Source organism: Microcaecilia unicolor, chromosome 1 (genome assembly GCF_901765095.1).
Source record: "Microcaecilia unicolor chromosome 1, aMicUni1.1, whole genome shotgun sequence".
In the NCBI taxonomy this organism is placed as follows: Eukaryota; Metazoa; Chordata; class Amphibia; order Gymnophiona; family Siphonopidae; genus Microcaecilia; species Microcaecilia unicolor.
The window spans coordinates 650,905,415-650,928,627 of NC_044031.1; the positions used below are offsets into that span (position 1 = coordinate 650,905,415).

At 43.9% G+C, this 23,213-nt stretch overlaps 1 protein-coding gene across 1 annotated transcript; it reads right to left on the reverse strand.

Annotated features, from left to right (window-relative positions):
* On the reverse strand, positions 1–1,002 carry LOC115461461 (proto-oncogene Mas-like). The gene has a single exon (XM_030191277.1). The coding sequence runs from the start codon at positions 1,000–1,002 to the stop codon at positions 1–3; it is 1,002 nt and encodes a 333-aa protein (XP_030047137.1).
* Positions 1,003–23,213: the final 22,211 nt, after the last annotated feature.

Consider the following 23,213-nt stretch of genomic DNA (forward strand, 5'->3'; position numbering starts at 1 on the left):
TCAGACCTCTGTCTCTGTTATGTTGGCAGCTGGGGTCTCCACTGCATGCTGCACAGGCTCTGCCTCCTCCCTAAAGACCCTCTGAAGCATGACTCGAAGGCTCAGCCCACTTTTCTGCCCCTGACTGCCCACAAAGAAATAGACATAGGGGTCAGCTGCACTGTTTATGGAACCCAATAAAGTTGAGATGTCAAATGCTATGGGGGAAGGGAAGGTCCTTTGCTCATAGGTCAGCAGCAGCAGAACCCTCATGGGCAAAGCAAAGAGCAGGAATAAGACCACTGTGGCCACAATGACTATGTAGAGTTTTGAAGAATGTCTTCTCCAGGAGCTCCTCCAGATCTTAATGAGAAGGACCAGATTGGACAGCACCATAAGGGGAGTGAAGATCAAGAAACTTAAGATGCAGACCAAGATGTAGACTGTTTGGCATTCACTCTTTGGAGAAAGTATGAAGCCCTTGACAGCAGAGAAGTAGAGACGTCTGTCACAGAGAGTATATTCAGCCAAAGTGACTAAGCAAGAGAGCATCCACAGGACAGCACACACAATCATAGACTGATGTTTTGGGCGATGGCAACGATACCAGATTGGATACAGGACAGACAGACATCTCTCTATACTAATGGATGTCAAGAGGTATAGACTGCTGTTATAGGCAAAAACACCCATAACTGCCAGAATGAATAGTTTGTTAGCATTTTTCTGAAGGAATGATAGAACCTGAAACACTGGATGCAGCAGCAAAATTAATTTAAAAATGAACAAGCCAAGAAGAAAAATCATATCTGCTAAAGCCAGATTCAGGATGTAGACAGTGAAGGGACTCCTCTTGATCCTGATACTGAGGAACCAAAGGACAATTCCATTCCCAATGGAGCCAAAGAAAGAGAAGAGCAACTGAATGAAGATGAAGCCATATGAGTGTGTGTACTCCATGGAGTGGTTTGTCCCAGCTGTCCAGGTTTGCAGTGTCGCTGCAGTGGTGGATAGAGGTGTCATGGTCTACTCAAAGAAGACATAAAACTTTCAAGTTGTTCTGTCTGTGCTGAGTGCAGTTTAGCACCCTTCAGTAATCCCAGGGCAAAAATGCCGAAGGAAAGGTTAACAGTCAACAGAGCTTCTAATGATTGGAACCCCTCCTCTAGTGTTCCGAAATCAGAAAAACCATGACTAAGAAGTGTAACATATCCACTGTTTATGGTAAAGAGAAGTCCTTCTTTTCTCACATGAAAGATCACTTTTCTTCTCAGAATTAAATCTTCACAGTGCAAGTTATATAAGGAACAATACGATGCCTTCCAAGTAGATAAACTGTTTTCAGATAGTATACTCCTCCACAATTTGATGAAAGTCACTTTTCTCGCATGCGCTTTCTTTTCTTCTGATGAATCTAAAAACACAGAAGAACGAAATTACCAAGTAGTAACTGGGTCAGACTCATGTATAAGGCCCCAAAAGGGTGGAGGGCTGTGTATTGATATGCTTAACCGATTTTCATGAGAATATCAAAAATAATAAACAGAATCTAAAACATAGAAAGAAAAACTACATAATAATAACACGAACAACAACAGGATGGACCCAATGGAGATGGCCTTTATATTTTGGGTAACTAGATATTGTTATTAGATATCAACAGTGTTACTACAGCATCATACATCAAGAGCGCGTTATTCCTCTTCTGTGCACCAGTGGATAACTAAGGGGCCCTTTCAGTAAATTGCGTAGGCGACTATGCGTACCCAACGCACTTCAATTTGGAATTACTGCCTGGTTACCACATGGCCCAGATGGTAATTTCATATTTCACGTGTCCACTAAGCACGAAGAAAAATAATTTTTATTTTCCAGCGCACAGCGCTAACCGGGCGGTAAAAGGCATTCTACATGTGTACACCATTACCGCCCAGTTAACGCATGAGACCTTACCGCTATGTCAATTGGTGGCGGTAAGGTCTCAGACCCAAAATGGATGCGCCAATTTTCATTTTGCCGCACATCAAGTTTTTGCCAAAATTTTTTTAAAAAAGGATTTTTTACAGATGCGCTGAAAAATGGATCTGCGCGCATCCAAAACATGCGCCTACATCAGCGCAGGCCATTTTTTGGAACACCTTAGTGAAAAGACCCCTAAATTTTTTTAACTGCAGTTTACTATGGCAGGGTAGCTGGAGGAAAATTTGCCCTACAATTTGGACGCCGATAAAAATGAGAGCTGAGTGCTGTTTTATAAATGTCGCTCTGAGTTGTCACTGTTTCTAGAATAGTGCATAGCGCCGGGATCCACGTCCAACTTTGGGCATGAAAATTGACACCAACTGAAATCTGGCGTAAATCCTCATGTGTAAATTAGGTGAGTATCTTTAGTGAACATGCCTCACTCAACCATGCCCCTCCCATAGCCACGCCTCCTCTTCAGTTACACGCTAAACAATTTCCGTGTGCATCATTATAAATAAAGCATAGCAAGATGCAGGTATAAATTAAATTGTTGCCAAAAGTTGATTGTTAGCGCCCAATTATTAGCACCAATTGGCTTGTTGCTCACGCAAATTGGGTGCACATGACCAAATTTATGCACCATATATAGAATCTGGAGAATAATGTACCCTAATGGTTAGAGCTGTAAGCTGAGAATCAGGGGATCCAATTCAAATCCCACTTCAGCTGTTTGTGATTTTTCTTTGTAATTGTAAGCCCTCCAGGAACAGAAAAATACCTACTATACCTGAATGTACTCCACTTCATTGCCTTCAGACTTGCAGGTGTCTTATATATTCAGGTACAGTAGGTATTTTTCTGTCCCTGGAGGGTTTACAATTTAAAAAACAAAAAGCTAAAGTGGGATTGCAACCTGTAGCCCTTGGTTTCACTTCACTGCACTAACCATTCGGCTACTCTTCAGATCTACATGTTAGTCTATTAAAATTGTCCACAATACTTGAAGCTGTCATAAAGCCTAGTATTTCTTGCCGGTTTCACTTTCAGGGAAGAGGAAGGGGGTCAGCAACCACTGGAAGATTCAGGAGATATCATGCCTTAATCCCTCCAGAGGACAGATGCTCAATCAGAGCAACTTTCTGTAACCTAGATATAGTAACATAGTAGATGACGGCAGAAAAAGACCTGCACGGTCCATCCAGTCTGCCCAACAAGACAAATGCATATGTGCTACTTTTTGTGTATACCTCACCTTGATTTGTACCTGTCCTTTTCAGGGCACAGACCGTATAAGTCTGCCCAGCACCATCCCCACCTCCCAACCACCAGTCCTGCCTCCCACCACCAGCTCTGGCACAGACTGTATAAGTCTGCCCAGCACCATCCTCGCCTCCCACCACCGGCTCTGCCACCCAATCTCGGCTAAGCTCCTTAGGATCCATTCCTTCTGAACAGGATTCCTTTATGTTTATCCCACGCATGTTTGAATTCCGTTACCATTTTCATTTCCACCACCTCCCGCGGGAGGGCATTCCAAGCATCCACTACTCTCTCTGTGTATGTGACAAGTACCAGGTCTACATACTGATGTCCATCTTTTTTAGACTTGGATGTCCCTTCGTCTTCTGTGATTGCAGTTGGATGTCCATATTATGGACCCTTTCTAGTCCTCCCAAAACGCGCCCAGACCACAGTCCCTTGTCATATGGATGTACTGCAGAGTTAGGTGTCCATATCCTGCCTATGTAAAATTGGGATTTGAACGTCTAAATGCCAGTTTTCAGCTGTCCAAAACAAGACTAGAGCTCCTAAAATAACCACTGTAATTTCCTATTAAATTAATCTTATGATAGATCTATGGAATCTAATCAATGCTGAAACAGTCAAGTCAGAACCAATCTACAAAATCTTTTAGAATTTCTTTCTAGTCTTATTTCTCCCTGAAGGTGATTCCAAATTTGTGGGGGGTTAAACTGCTTAAAGTTGACAATCAACATTGTTGCAAGGGTGGAAATTCCCTCTGTTTATTTTGTATAGATCTTAAAGAATTTAGGGCTTCCTTTACAAAGTCACGCCACCGATTCTCGGTGCGGCAAATGAGAGAAAGCCCATTCAATACCTATGGGCTTCCTCTCATTTGCCACGTGGGAATCGGTAGAGCAGCTTTGTAAAAGAAGCCCTTAGCTCTTACTCTATCTAAAGAATAACTTGGGGCTAAACTCCATATGATTTTAAAAACTGTAATCAAGAAGGATGTTAGGCTGCATAGAGAAGGGCATAATCGAAAGCAGGAGGTGTTAATGCCTCTATACAGGTCACAATGTTCAGATTTGAAGATCTGGAGGTCACATCTTGCTAAGGATATAAAAAGACTTGAAGTGGTTCAGAGAAAAGCAACCAAAATGGTGTAGAATCTGCCCCAGAAGACACGTGAAGGGACCTGAAGACCCGAATATGTATACCCTAGAGAGAAGAAGGGTACATAAGTATTGCCATACTGGGACAGACCAAAGGTCCATCAAGCCCAGCATCCTGTTTCCAACAGTGGACAATCCAGGTCACAAATACCTGGCAAGATCCCAGAAAAGTACAAAACATTTTATGCTGCTTATCCCAAAAATAGTGGATTTTTCCCAAGTCCAATTTAATAATGGTCTATGGACTTTTCCTTTAGGAAGACATCCAATCCTTTTTTTAAACTCTGCTAAGCTAACTGCCTTTACCACATTTTCTGGCAACGGATTCCCGAGTTTAATTACATGTTGAGTGAAAAAAAACTTTCTCCAATTCATTTTAAATTTACTACTTTGTAGATTCATCCCATGCCCCCTGGTCCTAGTATTTTTGGAAAGCATAAACAGACGCTTCACGTCTACCCGTTCAACTCCACTCATTATTTTATAGACCTCTATCATATCTCCCCTCAGCCGTCTCTTCTCCAAGCTGAAGAGCCTTAGCCGCTTTAGCCTTTCCTCATAGGGAAGTCGTCCCATCCCCTTTATCATTTTCATCGCCCTTCTCTGCATCTTTTCTAATTCCACTATATCTTTTTTGAGATGCGGCGACCAGAATTGAACACAATATTCGAGGTGTGTTCGCACCATGGAGTGATACAAAAGCATTATAACGTCCTCATTTTTGTTTTCCATTCCTTTCCTAAGAATACCTAATATTCTATTTGCTTTCTTAGCCACAGCAGCACACTGAGCAGAAGGTTGACAGTTTTGGATGTTCTACTTTTTGGACTCGTTTGACAATTTGCTTCAAAAATTCTGTCTTTGTCAGGTACAATTGAGCGGCAGGGTCCATCATTGCAAGTGTGGATTGAACCATTTGGGCAGGCTTGTCATTACCATTTGCTGCAGCTTGTTTCATGGCAGCCTTCACATGGGTGACATCAGCTCAGTGTGCAGCAGCAGCAGCTTACATCAGATGTTCTTGTAGTTGATGCTGGCTATTAATGATTATTGTGACTGCTGACCCATTACAGTCTCTGTCTTTGTATCTCTTGTGGAAAGCAGTTTTTCCCATCATCTTTCTGACAAGCTTATGTCACAGGCTCAGAAGATGACCTTGGGCAACAAACGTTTCTTTCCCCTTTTCTGAATCTACCAATTCGCAGGAAGAAATGGCACAAATATTTAAATACTGAACTAATACTGTATGCATTTTTTTTTTAAACCATGCTTTTTCCAAAAATGGGGAAGCTACAGAATCGAAGGACATGAAATAAAGCTGAAAGAAGGAACATTTAAAAGAAACATCTGCAAATATTTCTTCACGGTAGGAGTAATGGTTGTTTGGAATGCCCTTCCAGTGGAGGAGGTGGTGACAGAACAGTGACAGGATTCAAACAAGTGTGTGATAAACACAGAGGGTCCCTATATAGCAAGAAGATACAACCCAAGCAAAATATAAGTGACTTTCACACCACAAAAAAGAATAAAGGGGGGGGGGGGGGGGGATAACTGTACAGAGTGGCAGTTACAACCCGATCAGCTTTACTGGGCAAACTGGATGGACCATGCTTGTCTTTATCTGCCTTGTGTTAATATGGGCTAGATTCTTTAAATTGCACCCAGAGATAGGCACTGAAATGAAGGGGCACTCTGCAAGGAACAACCTTTACCATAAGGTTTAAAGCAGTTTACAAAAAAAATTAGCATATAATTAAAAAATACATTGGAGTTTAAAAAAACACCCATTACATTCAACTTAAAAATACAATATTAAAACTTAGCTAACACAAGTCATCAACTTATTGCAACAAAGCCTTTTAAAAATTCCACGTTGTCATAATTTTTCAAAATCCAAATTAGCTAGACAAATTGCTGGCCGTAGTTGGACTAGAGTTCCATACAAAAGATCCAATACAACTAAAACCTTTATTCCTCATGAAGCAGGGGCGTAGCCACGGGTGGGCCTGGGTGGGCCCAGGCCCACCCAGTTTTGGTTCAGGCCCACCCAGCAGTGGAGGCAGCGGAGTGGAGGGAGCAGGCTGAGCTCCGATCCCGCATCTGCCTCCCCAGCCCGCCACTCCCCCGCTGCCGCCCGCCGTACCTTTAAATATTACAGTTTTGCTGGAGTCGCGGGCAGCCGGCATTGAAGACATCGGCAGGCTTATGCCGGTTCCAGCAGCCTTCCCTTCCCTCGTTGCAAGTCGGATGATGGCTCCGCCCTCTTCTGACGTATTTCCTGTTTCTACGAGGGCGGAGCCATCATCCTACTTGCAACGAGGGAAGGGAAGGCTGCTGGAACCAGCGTAAGCCTGCCGATGTCTTCAATACCGGCTGCCCGCGACTCCAGCAAAACTATAATATTTAAAGGTACGGCGGGGGGGGGGGGGGGGGCGGAAGGAAACAGGGCAGACAGGAGAGGAGGGTTGCTGCACATGGTGGAAGAAGAGGAGAGGGCAGGGGAGAGGAGGGTTGCTGGATGAAGGGAAGGGGAGAGGAGGGTTGCTGGACATGGTGGAAGAAGGGGAGAGGAGGGTTGCTGCACATGGTGGAAGAAGGGGAGAGGAGGGTTGCTGGATGGAGGGAAGGGGAGAGGAGGGTTGCTGGACATGGTGGAAGAAGGGGAGAGGAGGATTGCTGCACATAGTGGAAGAAGGGGAGAGGAGGGTTGCTGGATGGAGGGAAGGGGAGAGGAGGGTTGCTGGACATGGTGGAAGAAGGGGAGAGGAGGGTTGCTGCACATGGTGGAAGAAGGGGAGAGGAGGGTTGCTGGATGGAGGGAAGGGGAGAGGAGGGTTGCTGGACATGGTGGAAGAAGGGGAGAGGAGAGGGCAGGGGAGAGGAGGGTTGCTGGATGAAGGGAAGGGGAGAGGAGGGTTGCTGGATATGGTGGAAGAAGGGGAGAGGAGGGTTGCTGGATGGAGGGAAGGGGAGAGGAGGGTTGCTGGACATGGTGGAAGAAGAGGAGAGGAGGGTTGCTGGATGGAGGGAAGTGGAGAGGAGGGTTGCTGGACATGGTGGAAGAAGGGGAGAGGAGGGTTGCGGGATGGAGGGAAGGGGAGAGGAAGGTTGCTGGACATGGTGGAAGAAGGGGAGAGGAGAGGGCAGGGGAGAGGAGGGTTGCGGGATGAAGGGAAGGGGAGAGGAGGGTTGCTGGACATGGTGGAAGAAGGGCAGAGGAGGGTTGCTGGATGGAGGGAAGGGGAGAGGAGGGTTGCTGGACATGGTGGAAGAAGGGGAGAGGAGAGGGCAGGGGAGAGGAGGGTTGCTGGATGAAGGGAAGGGGAGAGGAGGGTTGCTGGACATGGTGGAAGAAGGGGAGAGGAGGGTTGTTGGATGAAGGGAAGGGGAGAGGAGGGTTGCTGGACATGGATGGAAGAGAGGGAAGGGAGAGAGAAGAAATGCTGGACATGGATGGAGGGGATGGAAGAATGAGGAAGGAGATGAGATGAGGGAAAAGGAAGAGAGGAGAAAAACTGCACATGGATGAAGAAAATAGGCAGAAGCTGGATCCACTAGACAGTCAAGTCTGCAGAGGACCCAGCTTTTACTTATGGATGTAGAGCAAGAAATGAAGAAGAAAGGAGGAAAGTAAAGAAATAAATGGAAAGGAAGCCCTGGAAACGGAGTTAAGAGGACAGATAGCAGCAGAATCGGATACTGGGCCAGCATGATCAGAAAAACAGTCATCAGACAACAAAGGTAGAAAAAAAATCATTTTATTTTCATTATAGTGTTTGGAATATGTCCACTTTGAGAATCAGGTGCTCAACATTAAAAGTTTATATTTATTTACTTATTTATGGCATTTTATCCCACATTAAACATGAATTAAATTGGAACCTGGGATCATTTAATTTTTTTTCCTTGGAGACAGTAATGCATTGCCCCCCCCCCCCAGGCTCTCTCCCCGGCTATAGCCAGCTCTGCAATTTTGAGGGGAGGTGGACGAGGGGGAGGTGGGCGGGCGCAGAGGTGGACCGGGGAGAGAGCCTGTTGTTAAACATTTACCAGCACACCACTGTCTAGTGCCCACCCATCCAACCTGTTGGCCCACCCAAAAATTGACTTCTGGCTACGCCACTGTCATGAAGGTCAACCTCGCCAGTTTCAATGACGGAATTTGTAATAAACAAGGTTGGGAGGAAAGCTTTATAAACCAAAACAAAGCAAATGTGATCCTGGCAGGGATTGGTAGCCAGTGTAGATCTCTTAAGATTGGATTTTTTTCTATTTACTACCAAAAGTGCTGCTGTATTTTGGACTAGTTTTGGTAAGACCCTGAAATAAAGAATTGTAATAGTCAAGTCTACTCATTACAAATGCATGAGTTATCTTAACCAAATTGGATCTATTCAAAATGATTTCAGTTGATGAATCAAAGTTGAAAATAAAGATGATTTAACCACAGAACCAAAGTGTATATCAAATTTCAAAGAACTGACATGAATAATTACTAAAGTAACTAACATCATCCTTTAACAGACTTAACTTGCCCTGCAACACTGGCTGAACAGTCATTAAATTTGATTTATGGGATAACCACATTGCAGAAGATTTCTCAGCATTTAAAATGAGATTGTGATCATTTAACCATTTACATAATAAATCCAATTTGCAATTTAAATCATTCATCAACAGATTGATCATTTTGCATGAAAACAAGTATTTGAATATCACATATGTATGCCCAGATATGTATCACATATGTACCCCCAGAAAAGATAAACACTGAAAAAATATATATATGAACTTATGAATAATGTATTAAACACACAATCCCTGCTAACATCAAACAAAATACCACCAAAAGCAGGTGAGCTCTCACAATATTTTAAGGATAAAATAACAAAAATAAGATCAAATCTAGCTGCAACACAAACATCCCTCACAGATTTCCTATATGAATGTGAATCCAACAATGACCATACTGAAGCTGACAGAATCTGGTCATCATTTAAGATACCTACAACCAGCTCAGTTAAAGCACTACTGACAAAATACACCCACACCAACTGTCTATTAGATAGCTGCCCTAACTACATGATGAAAACCCCACCAGACTGGTTCATTGAGTGTCTAACTGAACATATAGAATACATGTTTTGTAACAGTATTTTTCCTGTTGATAAGGACAGCATCATACTCGCCTCAATCTCTAAAAACACCACCAGTAAGATCAACAAACTCACAAACTACAGACTCATTGCCTCAATACCATTACTGACCAAAACAATGGAGGGACTAGTAGCACAACAACTAATGGAACACCTAACGCATTTCGCAATCCTCCACAGCTCTCAATCAGGCTTTAGACCACTCTGTAGTACTGAGATGGTCATGACCACCCTGATAACAAAATTCAGAAGAATAATAAGTCAAGGCCAATCAATACTACTACTACAATTCGATATGTCAAGCGCCTTTAACCTAGTAGACCACACAACACTACTGACCCTGCTTGACAACACAGGAATCACTGGAACAGTAGCAACCTGGTTCAACAGCTTTTGAAGAACTAGATCCTACATTATCAAGATGGCCAATCAGTTTTCAACCTCCTGGATCTCAGAATGCAGAGTGCCTCAGGACTCCCTGATATCACCTATTCTATTCAATGTCATGATGTCTCCACGCGGCAGGAAACTGGAAACACTGAGATTTAACCCATACATATACGCTGACAACGCATTATCTACATACCCTTTAACAACAGCACCACCAAGATGTTGGATAAGGTTAAAAAACGGCAGGACATTAGGAAAATTGGAACACAATTTTCAAACTTAATCTGAACCAAGACAAAAGAAACTCCTTGTTCTATCCAGCTCACACAATCCAACCACTCACCAAAATCTCACAATAGACCAACAAACGTATCCAATCGAAACACAACTTAAACTACTGGGAATCATCATCGATAAACACCTGACTCTCGAAAAACTGGTTTCTGCAGTCATATCAAAAAGCTTCCACACACTATGCAAATTGAGAAGAATCAGAGATTATTCCCCCAGACAAACATTTTGTCTTATAGTGCAGACACTGATAATGTCCCATCTAGACTACTGTAATGCTGCATACGTAGGGTGCAAAGAAAACACACTAAAATCACTGCAGACTGTCCAAAACACAGCAGTGAGATTGATATTCAAAACAATCAAAATACAAAAGAGTAACCCGACTACTCAAAATGCTACACTGGCTCTCAATCAAGGCCAGATTAATATTCAAAACGTGCACGATTATTTTCAAAATACTGTTTGGCATGTCCCCAGACTACATGTTAGACCTGATCACACTATCACCAAGAAATGCAAACCCAGAAACCAGGGGATACCTACTACTCCACCTGCCCAACTGCAAAAACAATCGCCACCATCTACATGGCAAGTTTTAGCTACCTGGGCTCCAAATGGTGGAACTCAGTCCCCAAGGTCACAAAAAGCATCACAATCTACCTTCAATTCAGAAAACAGCTAAAAACCTACCTTTTCCAGACATTCTATGACTAACCGAATGTGAACTATTAATAACTGATATCAATCCACAAGAACACTCTTCTATACAACTTAAGATTGTAACCCATATATCTTAGCAATCGTTATGCATCAATGTAATCTTCTATATGTAAGCCACATTGAACCAAAATTTGTTTTTGGATAATTGTGGGATACAAACATGAATAATTAAATAAATAAATAAATAAATCTATGAAAAAAAAATGAAAGATATTCCCAGCTTTCAAGAAGCTTAGCCAGTGGAGCAAGGTATAGATTTAAAAACATGGGTGAGAGGAGTGAGCCCTGTGGTACTCCTTTTGCCAATTTCACTGAAGGGGACAACCAGAGCCGCTGAGAGACTGAGCCGTGCTCAGGGCAGGGCTGCCGCCGCCGGGCCCGGGACAGGGACAGGGCCACTGCCTCCCCCCCCAGGATCACCACTGATGCTGCCATACCTTAGCTGGTGGGGCTCCCGAGGCCCTGCCAGCAGAAGATGTATTCCTCCAGCGCTGCTTAATCCTCTGCCTCATTGCCTGCCCCTGCAGCTGCTTTTTTTCCCACTTCGCGTATGCTCAGCTTCAAAACCAAGCATGTGCGGCCTGAGGGCCCAGCAACCGCTTGGCAAGCAGGCAATGTGGCAAAGGAAAGAGCAGCGCCTGCGGTGTCTGCTGCTCCAGGTCCTCCCCAGCCTCCAAGGGGGACCTGGCACCGGAGTTTTCTCTCTCCTGCTCCTGTTGGGGCGACATCACCCGGGTCCCATCAGGAGCAGGAGAGAGAGGCCCCAGCACCAGGCCCCCCTTGGATGCCTGGGCCCGGGGAATTTTGCCCCCCCCCCCCCCTGCTCTCCTCCCGGCTCGGCAGCCCTGGGGACAACTCTTGATTCCAACTTACAATCTGAACCCGATGTGAAAAATAAGACAAACCATTGCAAAACTTTAAATTGAATTCCATTTTTGTATAGCAAATTAAGGGCCCTGTTTACTAAGGCGTGTTAGCATTTTTAGCAAACAACAGATGTCACCAGGATACTTAATTATGGAAATAAACCAACACAGCTGGGTTTCAGCTAGACTGCCTACATCAGAAGTGTTACCATGTCAATAAGCAGAGCACAAAACACACAGTCATGCAGTTCTCAGTAGAGACAATTCTGGATGATATCATTTGTTTCTTATTGCAGAATGGCTATTCACTTCTGCAGTTTGAAGGATCTCATCCACTACTGAGCCCAAAGCATTAAACCACTCATTAACTCCTTCCTCCCTTCCTTCAGTTCAAATTTGATTGTTATTGCCTAATTAGCTAATTATTTAATGTGCCCAACTTTGGGCAACCCTTAAGGAACCCAGGGGTATATTCTTTGCGATCCTCCTAGGTACTTGCGGCCAATCTAGGTCACATTTGGAGACAGGATGCTGAACTTGATGAACCTTTGGGCTGACCCAGTCTGGGGTAGCTTTATAAAAGAGATACCTACACACTGATAAAAGCGGGAGACAACCAAAAGGAGGAGAGATAGACAAATACAGACGGAGGAAGACAAACACACACAGATGGAAAGGGAAACAAGAATGGAGGGTGAAACACTTATAGGGCATGCAGGGCTATTAATGTGAATTGGGAGAAGGGATCTCTTTCCTTTTTTTCTCCTGTCCAATTTTCTTTCCTTCCTGCTTTGTCTTTAAAACAAGTGGGGAAAGCATGCAAAGCATGACTCATGGAGTGTGTGTGTGTGTGTGTGTGTGTGTGTGTGTGTGTGTGTGTGTGTGTGTGTGTGTGTGTGTGTGTGTGTGTGTGTGTGTGTGTGTGTGTGTGTGTGTGTGTGTGTGTGTGTGTGTGTGTGTGTGTGTGTGTGTGTGTGTGTGTGTGTGTGTGTGTGTGTGTGTGTGTGTGTGTGTGTGTGTGTGTGTGTGTGTGTGTGTGTGTGTGTGTGTGTGTGTGTGTGTGTGTGTGTGTGTGTGTGTGTGTGTGTGTGTGTGTGTGTGTGTGTGTGTGTGTGTGTGTGTGTGTGTGTGTGTGTGTGTGTGTGTGTGTGTGTGTGTGTGTGTGTGTGTGTGTGTGTGTGTGTGTGTGTGTGTGTGTGTGTGTGTGTGTGGTCATGGGGAACTGAGATCGATTCCCGCTGCAGCTCCTTGTGACAATGGGTAAAGTCACTTAACCCTCCGTTGCCCCACATAGATCGCTTTGGATGTTTTTGCAAAAACTGTAGAACCTTCATCCATGTACCCACTTCCCCCAAGTCCAGCATCTCTCCCTTCCCCACCCTACCTCCAAGGTAGCAAGCATCTCCACTTCTCCTTCCTACCCCCCAGATATCTAGCATCTTATCCTCCTTTACTACCATCCTAAATTCAATATCCCCATCCCCTATCTGCACCCCCCCCCCCCCCCCCACACACACACGCAAATTATCCCAGTTTCAGTATCTTCTCACTGTCAGCCACCCTGCCTTCTCCTGGGCCTGAAGCTATATTAAAAGGTCCACGACTCAGCGCAGTCGTGGACCTTTTAATATAGGCCTGTGCTCAAGTGCTACCACGTCCTGCCCCCTCTGACACATACTTACTATTGGAGGGGGCGGAATGCAGCAGCACTTGAGCATGGGTCTGTACTGAAAGGCCTGCCATTGCACTGAAGCAGAACTGATGCGATGCTCTCCTACCACACCAGAGCCACAGAGCCGCCACCGCCTCCCCCCCCCCCAAAAAAAAAAAACAATAAATTTTGCTGCCATAGGCAGATGCCTAGTGGCAGGATCAACCCTGTTTCTATGTGTGTGTGTATCTGTATGTCTGTATATATGTGTATCTGTGTTGGCTCTATGTGTGCCTGTGGCCAGGATAATATAGACCGGGGAGGACAGTTTGAAAGGAACAGTGCCCTCACAACTATGTTTCAATAAATCAATATTTCTATAATACAGCTGCTCAAACTCCCTCTCCTACAGAAATACATTTGACCATTTTTGTTTTCATGACTTTATGGGCTACATTCTATATATGAAAAAAAGCGCTATTCTATAAGCTGTGCTTAAAGTTAGGCATGGTTTATAAAATAACGCTTAAGCCCAGGAATCATACCTAACAATAGGCGCAGCCATTTGCACCAACTGAAATGTGGTGCAAATGTACGCATCTACATTAGACGCATATCCCTGTTATTCCATAACAATGTGTGTTAATTTTAGGAAGGCCTTGTTCAGCCCATGACACTTCCATTTTTTGCAACATCATACATAAATTTTAGGCGCAGACCCCATGCCGAAATTTACATGCATAATGTTCAATTAAATTTAATTAGTGGCAATAATTGCTTGTTAAAAAGCCAATTATTGCGCTAATTAGCTTGTTGTTTAATTAAATTGGGAATGTGTCCAAATTTGCTCCATCAAATTTTGGTGACTTTTACAGAATTAGGGTGTTTATCTCTGGAACATCCAGTCCGATTTGACACATTTTCAAACGATGTGCCTTTTCTTCTGTTTTTCCTTCACACTAAATTTGATTCCATTCTGTTAAGTTTTTGGAGCTTAATTGTGCTCCCCAGAAGACTGGCAGATGTACCAATATTTTCAACCTTTCATGTATAATTGCATTCCAAAGTTCAATTGTGATGGAAAGAATAAGAGCAGCTAATGTGTGTGTATCAAACTGCTAGTGCTTGCTAAATCCCAAATTAAACACGTAACACAGAATTTTATAATAATGCAGGAAAGAAGATGAGAAAGAAGTGCTAAAGTTTGCAACTTTGAGTGTCCCCTAGTCTTTGTACTTTATGAAAGAGTAAAAAATTGATTGACTTTTACCCATCCTATACCACGCAGGATTTTGTAAACTTCAATTCTATCTTCTCTAAGCCATCTCTTTTTCAAGCTGAAGAGCCCTAACCTCTCTAGCCTTTCCTCATATGAGAGGAGTTCCATCCCCTTTATCATTTTGGTCGCTCTTCCTTGTACTCTTTCTAATTCTGCTATATCTTTTTAGAGATACAGTGACCAGAATTGAATGCAATACTCAAGGTGAGGTCATCCCATGGAGCAATACAGAGGCATTATAGTAGTCTTGGTCTTATTTACCATCCCTTTCCTAATAATTCCTAGCATCCTGTTTGCTTTTTTGGCCACTGCCGCACACTGAGCAGAAGATTTCAGCATATTGTCCTCAATAAAGCTAGATCTTTTTCTTAGGTGCTGACTCTCAAAGTGGACCCTAGCATCAGGTAACCATTATTTGGATTATTCTTCCCAATGTGCATCACTTTGCATTTGTCGACATTAAATTTCATCTGCCATTTGGATGGCCAGCCCTCCAATTTCCTAAGGTCTTCCTGCAATTTTTCACAGTCTGCATGGGTTTTAACAAATTTGAATGGCTTTCAGGCTTATTTTCGAAAGTGATTGCTGGCGATCTTCAGACATAAATTGGGAGATCGCCAGCGAGCTCTCAAAAGCGACAAAATCGGTATAATCAAAATCGTCATTTTTTACACCATCGCCGCTTTCCCGTCGCCGCGCCGGCGAAAGTTCAAGGGGGCATGTCGGCGGTGTAGTGAAGGCGGGACAAGGGCGGGCATGGGCGTGGCTACCAGATGGCTGGCTTTTGCGGATAATGGAAAAAAAAAGCGGCGTTCATCAGTATTTCGCCAGGTTTACTTGGACCTTTTATTTTCACGACCAAGACTCAAAAAGGTGCCCCAACTGACCAGATGACCACCAGAGGGAATGGGGGATGACCTCCCCAGAGTCCACCAGTGGTCACCAACCCCCTCCCACACTAAAAAAATACAAATAAAAACTTTTTTTTACCAGCCTGTATGCCAGCCTCAAATGTCAAACCCAGGTCCCTAACAGCAGTATGCAAGTCCCTGGAGCAGTTTTTAATGGGTGCAGTGCACTTCAGGCAGGCAGGCAGACCCAGGTCCATCCCCCACCTACCTGTTACACTTTTGGTGCTAAGTGTTGAGCCCTCCAAACCCCCCCAAAACCCCCTTCACCCATAAGGGCTATGGTAATGAAGTAGAGTTGCGGGGAGTGGGTTTGGGGGTAATTTGGGGGGCTCAGCACCCAAGGGAAGGGTGCTATGCACCTGGGAGCTATTTGTGTATTTTTTGAACATTTTTAGAAGTGCCCCCTAGGGTGCCCGGTTGGTTTCCTGGCATGTCAGAGAGACCAGTGCACTACAAATGCTGGCTCCTCTCACGACCAAATGCCTTGGATTTTGCCGGGTTTGAGATGGCCGGCAGTTTTTTCCATTATCGCTGAAAAACAAAACCGGCGAACTCTGGCATTTGGCCGGGCTAAACCGTATTATCGAAAAAAAAGATGGCCGGCCATCTTTTTCAAAAATACGGTTCCGGCCAGCTGTTGCGCCGCCACCAAAATAGATCGCTGGCGACCTATTTCGCCGGAGACATTCGATTATGCCCATCCACGTGTCATCTGCACATTTAATCACCTCACTTGTCATTCCAATTTAATTTATAAATATGTTAAATAGTACCAGTTCCAGTACAGATCCCTGTGGCACTCCACTATTCACCCTACTCCATTGAAATAAATGGCCACTTAACCCTACCTGGTCCATAAACCAAGTCCTAATCCAGAATACAATATTGCTTCCTATTCCATGAATCTATTTTTCTCAGGAATCTCTCATGAGGAACTTTGTCAAAAGCTTTCTGAAAATCTAAATGCACTATTTCAGCCAGGCAAACCTTTATCCACATGTTTATTCACGCCTTCAAAGAAATGAAGTAAATTGGTGAGGCAAGAGTGACACATATTTTATAAAATACACACTTAAGTGGCAATTCTATAAAGGTCAGCCAAATTTGGGCGCTGAAGTACAGGGTGCTGAGCATGAATTCTATAACGGATACTGGACTCCCAGATTCCATTATTGAATAGAGCAGAAGTTAGCATTTGTAGGACAACATTTAGGTGCTATCACACCATGTAAAAAACAGGCATAAATGTTAGCGTGTTAATGCTGCACTTCAATGTGTAACTTATAGTAGTCTATAAGTTAGATGCTCAAGTATAGGACCACTCATGCCCCTTTCATGCAACATATATGCCCCCTTGCAATTGTGTGCTATATGGGTTGCACGCTAAGCTTATAGAACACCGCTTGGTACTTAATTGGAACTTACACATGTGAATGTTAATTTCACATGCATAAATGCTTGTATTCTATAATACTAGTAAAAAAGGCCCGTTTCTGAAAGAAATGAAACGGGCACTAGCAAGGTTTTCCTCGGAATGTGTATGTTTGAGAGAGTGTGTGTGAGAGTGACTGTGTGAGAGAGCGAGAGAGTGAATGTGCGAGTGTGTGTGTGTTGTGAAGAGGAGGATGAGGGGGTGGGTAAAATGGAAGTGGAAGAGGAAGAAGTGAGGAGGGTCAAGAGAAAAGGGAGACAGAACAGAGCCTTGCCTTTGCTACTTCTGCAGAGGGAGAAAAGAAAAGGGTTCTTGCCCACTGGAAAATGGAGGATGGAGAAAGACTACAATACCCATCAGCCCCGGGGAAAACCCTGGTACAGAAACTATCCTACCCAGCAGCCTCCAGGGGAGAACTCTGACAAGGCAAGGGAGGTGTCCCTGGAGGTTAATCAGGAGGAGGAGGAACAGCTGAGGAAAGGGTGGGACGAGGAACCCATGGAGTGGAAAGAGGCTGGAGAGAGAGAGAGAGAGGGGAGAGCCTGGAGGAGCCGATGGACATAGCAGCATGGGCTCAGTCACTGGGGAAAAAGCTGAGAAAGCAGGTGACTTCTTGGTATGGCAGCTGGACTGGAAGGGGAACGAAAAGGGTCATGCGGGAGAAGGGTCAGTGATATTGAAAGTGTGGGATCCTTGTATCTCCCCATAGAGTTCAGGCTGTTTTTGAACTGTGTGCTGCTGAACTCCTCAGAGTGAAAAGTTTGCTGTTTTGGGGAGGGGTTATTGTTTTCCCCTGTGTGAACTATTCAAAGTGAAAGGAAGAGGTTTGTTTGTTTTTAACTGTTTGCCACTGCACTTGGGGAAGATATGTAGCAGTGGTTTTTGTGTTTTGTTTGCTGCAGCCTGCAGCCGCTCTCCAGAGAGGGGGAGGACCGCCGGGCTGTAGGACTGCTTAAGGAGGAACAAACTGAGTGCTGGAAGCAGTGGGGGGGGGGTGGGGGTTATCTTTCTTTTTACCCTGCTGTGCTGATTCCTTTGAAAAGGGAAACAGTGGGGTTGTGATTTTTGGTTCCTGTCTTTGCTTGAACTGCTGGACTGTGAGCACCAAGAAAATAAAAACTTACTGATTTATTTTTGGAGTTATTGGTCACCCAGAGGCATACCCTGTGGATTACAGTGGGCTATGGGGCTGGGCATGAAGCTTGGCCCATAGCCGAAGTCTCAGAGGAAGCGGCGAGATCCTGAGAATCCCTGGAGGAGGGACAGATCTTTCACAGTGTGTGTGTGTGACAGAGAGAGTGAGACTGGGTGTGAGTGTGTCTGGGAGAGAGTGTGTGTGTGAGAGATTGAGAGTGTGTGCCACCCACCTACCTCCCTCCTTCCGTTCGAGTTCCAGGGTCGTCCCCTCCCTCCCTTCGAGTTCCAGGGTCATCCCCTCCTTCCTTCCCTCTGAGTTCCAGGGTCGTCCCCTCCCTCCCTCCCTCCATCCCTCCTCCTTTCTCCCTCCCAGTTCCAGGGTCCCCCCTCCCTCCCAATTCCAGGGTCGTCGTCCCTCCCTTCCAGTTCCAGGCCCCCTCCCTACGAAATTTGAAAGTCATCTTGACTTACCTCGTTGGGGTTATGGCGACCGCCAGCAGCGGTAAAAGGCGTGCAGGCTCGGCCCTTTTCTCTCTCTCAGCTGTGGTCCCGCCCTCATTTCCTGTTTCTGCAAGGGCGGGACCACAGCTGAGAGAGAGAAAAGGGCCTAGGCTTCACACCTTTTACCACTGCTGGTGGCCGCCATAACCCTGACTTGGTAAGTGAAGATGGAACAACCGGCACAGATACCTGAGCGGGAAGCGAGAGAGACGTGGGGTTGCGGAGGAGAGTGGCAGCGATGCATAGTCCAAAGACAGCGAGACAGAGGCGACCACAGTAACATCTCCTGACGTCAGGCACGCAGGCTTCTACTGTGGGAGAGTGACGTCAGGAGATAGTTATGAACCCAGGTAGCCTCATTGGAACATTGCAGGAGCAAATTATTATATTAGATTAGCATACAAATGTCACTTACATTTACGTGCTAAGATTATAGAATTAGGCAAGTTTGTGACTCCGCCCAAACTATACCCTTGAACACACCCACTCGCAGGTCACGTAAAAGAATGCGCTTTGACACCATACACTTTACGAGGCCTTTTATACATGGGGAAAAGTTTATAAAATTACCCCCTCCAGCAGCAAGTAACAAAATTCCAATGAGTGCTATAAAAAGGGAAACAGGAGATAGGGTTCTCTCTATCTATACCACACCCTGGTTGTGAGTTTGATACAAGATGTGTCAGCATTCACACTCTGCTGCAACACACTGTTCCCTCTGTGACTTTTCCAGGACTGGGGGCAAACTGTGCATCATAATTACAGTAGAATTATATTTATGTTTATTCAAATTTGATAAAAACACCCTTATTGCAAATTGCAAATCATAGCGATATGTAATCAAAAAAAAATAAAACCAGGGAAAAGAACTCCATAAAATATAGGACAGTATATACTTCAGTCACAAACATACACAGGGAAAGAAGGGGAACGAGGAGCCTACTGACAAAAATCACCTTAATATAGTAACAGAACATGTCAGCCAACTGCGAAACATCTGTGTAGCATAAACAGCAATCAACTGAATGCTAAAGAAAAAGAAAAGATACGTTTTTAGACCAGTTTTAAACCTAGAGAGACTGATGTAGTGTAGGTTTTATAGCACCTGCATGCATGGAGATATCATCCTGCTTTGCTGAGGGAAATTAGCACTACAAATCCATCAATGCATAAAACCAGAACTGGATCAGCCTGTTGGAGCTGGCCTGAGTGAGGTGGCAACTCTAAAATAATTTAGTACATCCCAATCTGTTCAACATCTCCTTATGAAAGAGAAAGAAAAAGAGAGAGAACGTTCTCTATGTGTGTATAAGCGATCGTATCACTGGCTTTAATTCTCCTTTGGTTGATCTTCCCTGTTTCTGCTATGACTGAAATTATGTGTCACTCTCTTTTTCATCTGCATCTACAAGTACTATATAAATCCATATAAAATACAAAACTCCAGCTTGCCTTAGGTTTTGTCAGCTGCATTTTTATCCCCAGTCTTCTAATATCGGAGGTTCTGTCCAGTACCAAAAGACCACATCACAGAACACTTACCTTCCATCCCAGGCACAGTGCTTAGAGGACCAGACAAGAGGAAACAGCGTTAAGAAGTCACTGTTGTTCCCACCCTCTCCCCCTGGGCTTGGCCAGTCTGATCATGGCCCTTCCATTTCTCCCACCCGCACATTATCTATGAAAGGATATCACTTATGTACAGAGCCCTGTGCACAGAATGCTTTCATTATGATCTATTTCCTAATAAGAAATGGGAAACAATACACAGACAATTACATTTTGAAGGAACTGTGGTTACAAACAAAACATGCAGCTAGAAACTCATTAGATGTACGCATGCAGGGAAAGGATTTCATTCTTTTATTTGTGGTACCTGGTAACTATGACAAACCGATATTTTTTCTTTTGCATGCTGCCTGCTTCTACATTTGTTTCTGTAAGGATCTTTTCAGAACCATTTTGGGGAGGTTAAAGTAGGGATGAGGCATAATGTGGTGAGGGTAGGAGGGGTAACACCTATGTCAGCAGTAATGGGATAGTGGGGGGCACTTTTTATTTTTGCAAATGTATTTTTTATTCAGTCTCTGAACAAAAAACCCCATCAAAAGTCCATGGTATACATAAAACAGCTGACAGAAGAGTAGAGCTGACCAAGAGGAAAGAGAAGCAACCAACAGATGTCACCAGGATACTTAATTATGGAAATAAACCAACACGGCTGGGTTTCAGCTAGACTGCCTGCATCAGAGGTGTTACCATGTCAATAAGCAGAGCGCAAAACACAAAGCCATGCACTTCTACTCCTCTTTATCATCAAATTTCCATTCACAACTAAAGAGCAAGCACATTTCAGCCGTGGCAAAAAGGGCTGGCTCAAGGGACTGTGGTACCCTGAATCAACTTTTGCATTGGTGTGTATCCCCCCTTACCTCAGAGCTCCCCCACATCAGCTCCTTTCTAGCCATTCAAACCACCTGCATAACTCCGACATATCCCACGGGTCCGAAAGACAGGATCATTTCCCACTTGTTCTTGCCCTGGTGGCTGCCTTCTTCAAAATAGGGGGGAGTCAAACTGCCATATAAATGAAAAAAGCCCTTGTATAAAAGTTTCAACCCCCAGTGGTAGTACTGCAAGACTGTTTCCAGGGGTCAGCGGCACCATTTTGAAGAAGGCTCTGGATCATTAATACAACTAAACAAGTCAGATTACTAAACATCCCTGCATAGAATTTATATAGTAACACAATATCTAGTTTCAATCACACACTTAGGACATAGCAAGACCATCGGAGAGTACAGAATAAGTGACCATAAATTAAAAATAAAAACATATACACAAATTAAACTGAACCTTCAAGAAGCCACAATCTGCATAAAGAACACCACCAGGTAAATAGGAGCTGTAACTCTCCCTGTACTGTACAAAATATAACAGCAGATTTAAATTTGAAAAATTAGCATATTCACATAACCAAACTGAAAATAATTTTTCTACCTTTGTTGTCTGGCAGATTCATTCATTTCATCATGGTGGTCTTAGTCTCTGCTGTCCTCTGTCTTCTCTTAACTCTCCTTCCAGGGTCTCCAGTCCATCTGACACTTCTTCTCTTCCTTCATCTTCCTCACTTTCTCTCCTATATCCATCTTGGACAATGATCTCTACCTTTCAGCTTACTTCCATTTAATTCTCTCTCTCTCCACTACGATTTCACTCCTTCTCCTTACCATCCATTCCTCAATCTCCCTCTTTTTACTGCATGTACATACAGCTTTTCATCTCTTTCTCTCATCATAGCCACCATTCCTCATCTTTCTCTTTTTTTCCGCAGCCTTTCAGTAACTTCTTCCTCGCCAGAATCTGTCCCTCTGTCCAAAATACAGCATAAAGGCACAGGACCATTCTGCAGTTCGCACTGCTGATGGCTCTGTGGCACCCTAGTGCTGGTCCAACTATTAGGCCTAGGCAGCTGCCTATGGGAGCAGCTCTTAAAGGGTGGCAAAGAGCAGCAGCAGTCAAAGCAAAACAATAAGTGTTGACAACTGCATAAACTCAAAGAACCCACAGCAGGAAGAGTGGGCACACACATACATGCAAAGCAAATTTTAATATTTAAAAGTATGATGTCCAGTTATGCATTTTTACAAGTGCTGGGATGATCATGGTTGTTCAGTTTAATAATCAAAACTTTGAAAGAGGAGCCCATAAGGCTGAAGATTCACCTAAAGTACCCAAGAGAGCTGTAAGACTTCAGAGTAACAGGTAGAAACAAATCCCTTCCATCAGTAAATCATAAACAATGGAAGCGACACTGAGACAGAAATTTTCTAGGGAGGACAAGACTTAATTTAATATAATACAATGTTATATAATACAATAACAATGTTACATTTTGAATTGCTTTGACAATATTTATATTGCCATGACAAGATAGCATATTAAAATTGAATTAAAAAGGCAGAAAGAGGCAAACTAGGGAGGCACTGAAGGGGCCAGAGAGAAAGAAGAAAAGGAGACAGGAAAGTGTGTGAGGAAGGGAGAGAGAAGTAGAAAGCAAGGGAGAGGGAGAAAGAGAAACAAAAACTATTTTTCTGTTCAAATACTCATATTGTTTTTAAGCATGCACATAATAAATGAATCTCCCTCATTCTCTCGTCTGTCTTGTTGTAAACTGCATTGAGAAGGGACCCTTTCTTATGTGTATGTGTACAGTACTGTGTAGTGCTATGGAAATAATAATAGGAATAATAAGGGAAGACAGAGGGAAGAAAGAAAGAAAATGAAGGAGTGAAATGTTAGTACATTTCAGAGCCTTCTCTGGCAGTAATGAGATTTAAGGAGAGGAATATGTTTTTTCAAATGGCAAGGAAACATTTGATAAATATAACACATTTATCTTGATATTAGTGGGCAAATCAAATAGAAGTAAAATGGTCTAGTGGTTAGAGTGGTGGACTTTGGTCCTGGGGAACTGGGTTCGATTCCCACTGCAGGCACAGGCAGCTCCTTGTG

Coding starts and splice junctions, on each gene's coding strand:
- LOC115461461 (XM_030191277.1), bottom strand. CDS start 1,002: ATGACACCTCTATCCACCACTGCAGCGACACTGCAAACCTGGACAGCT.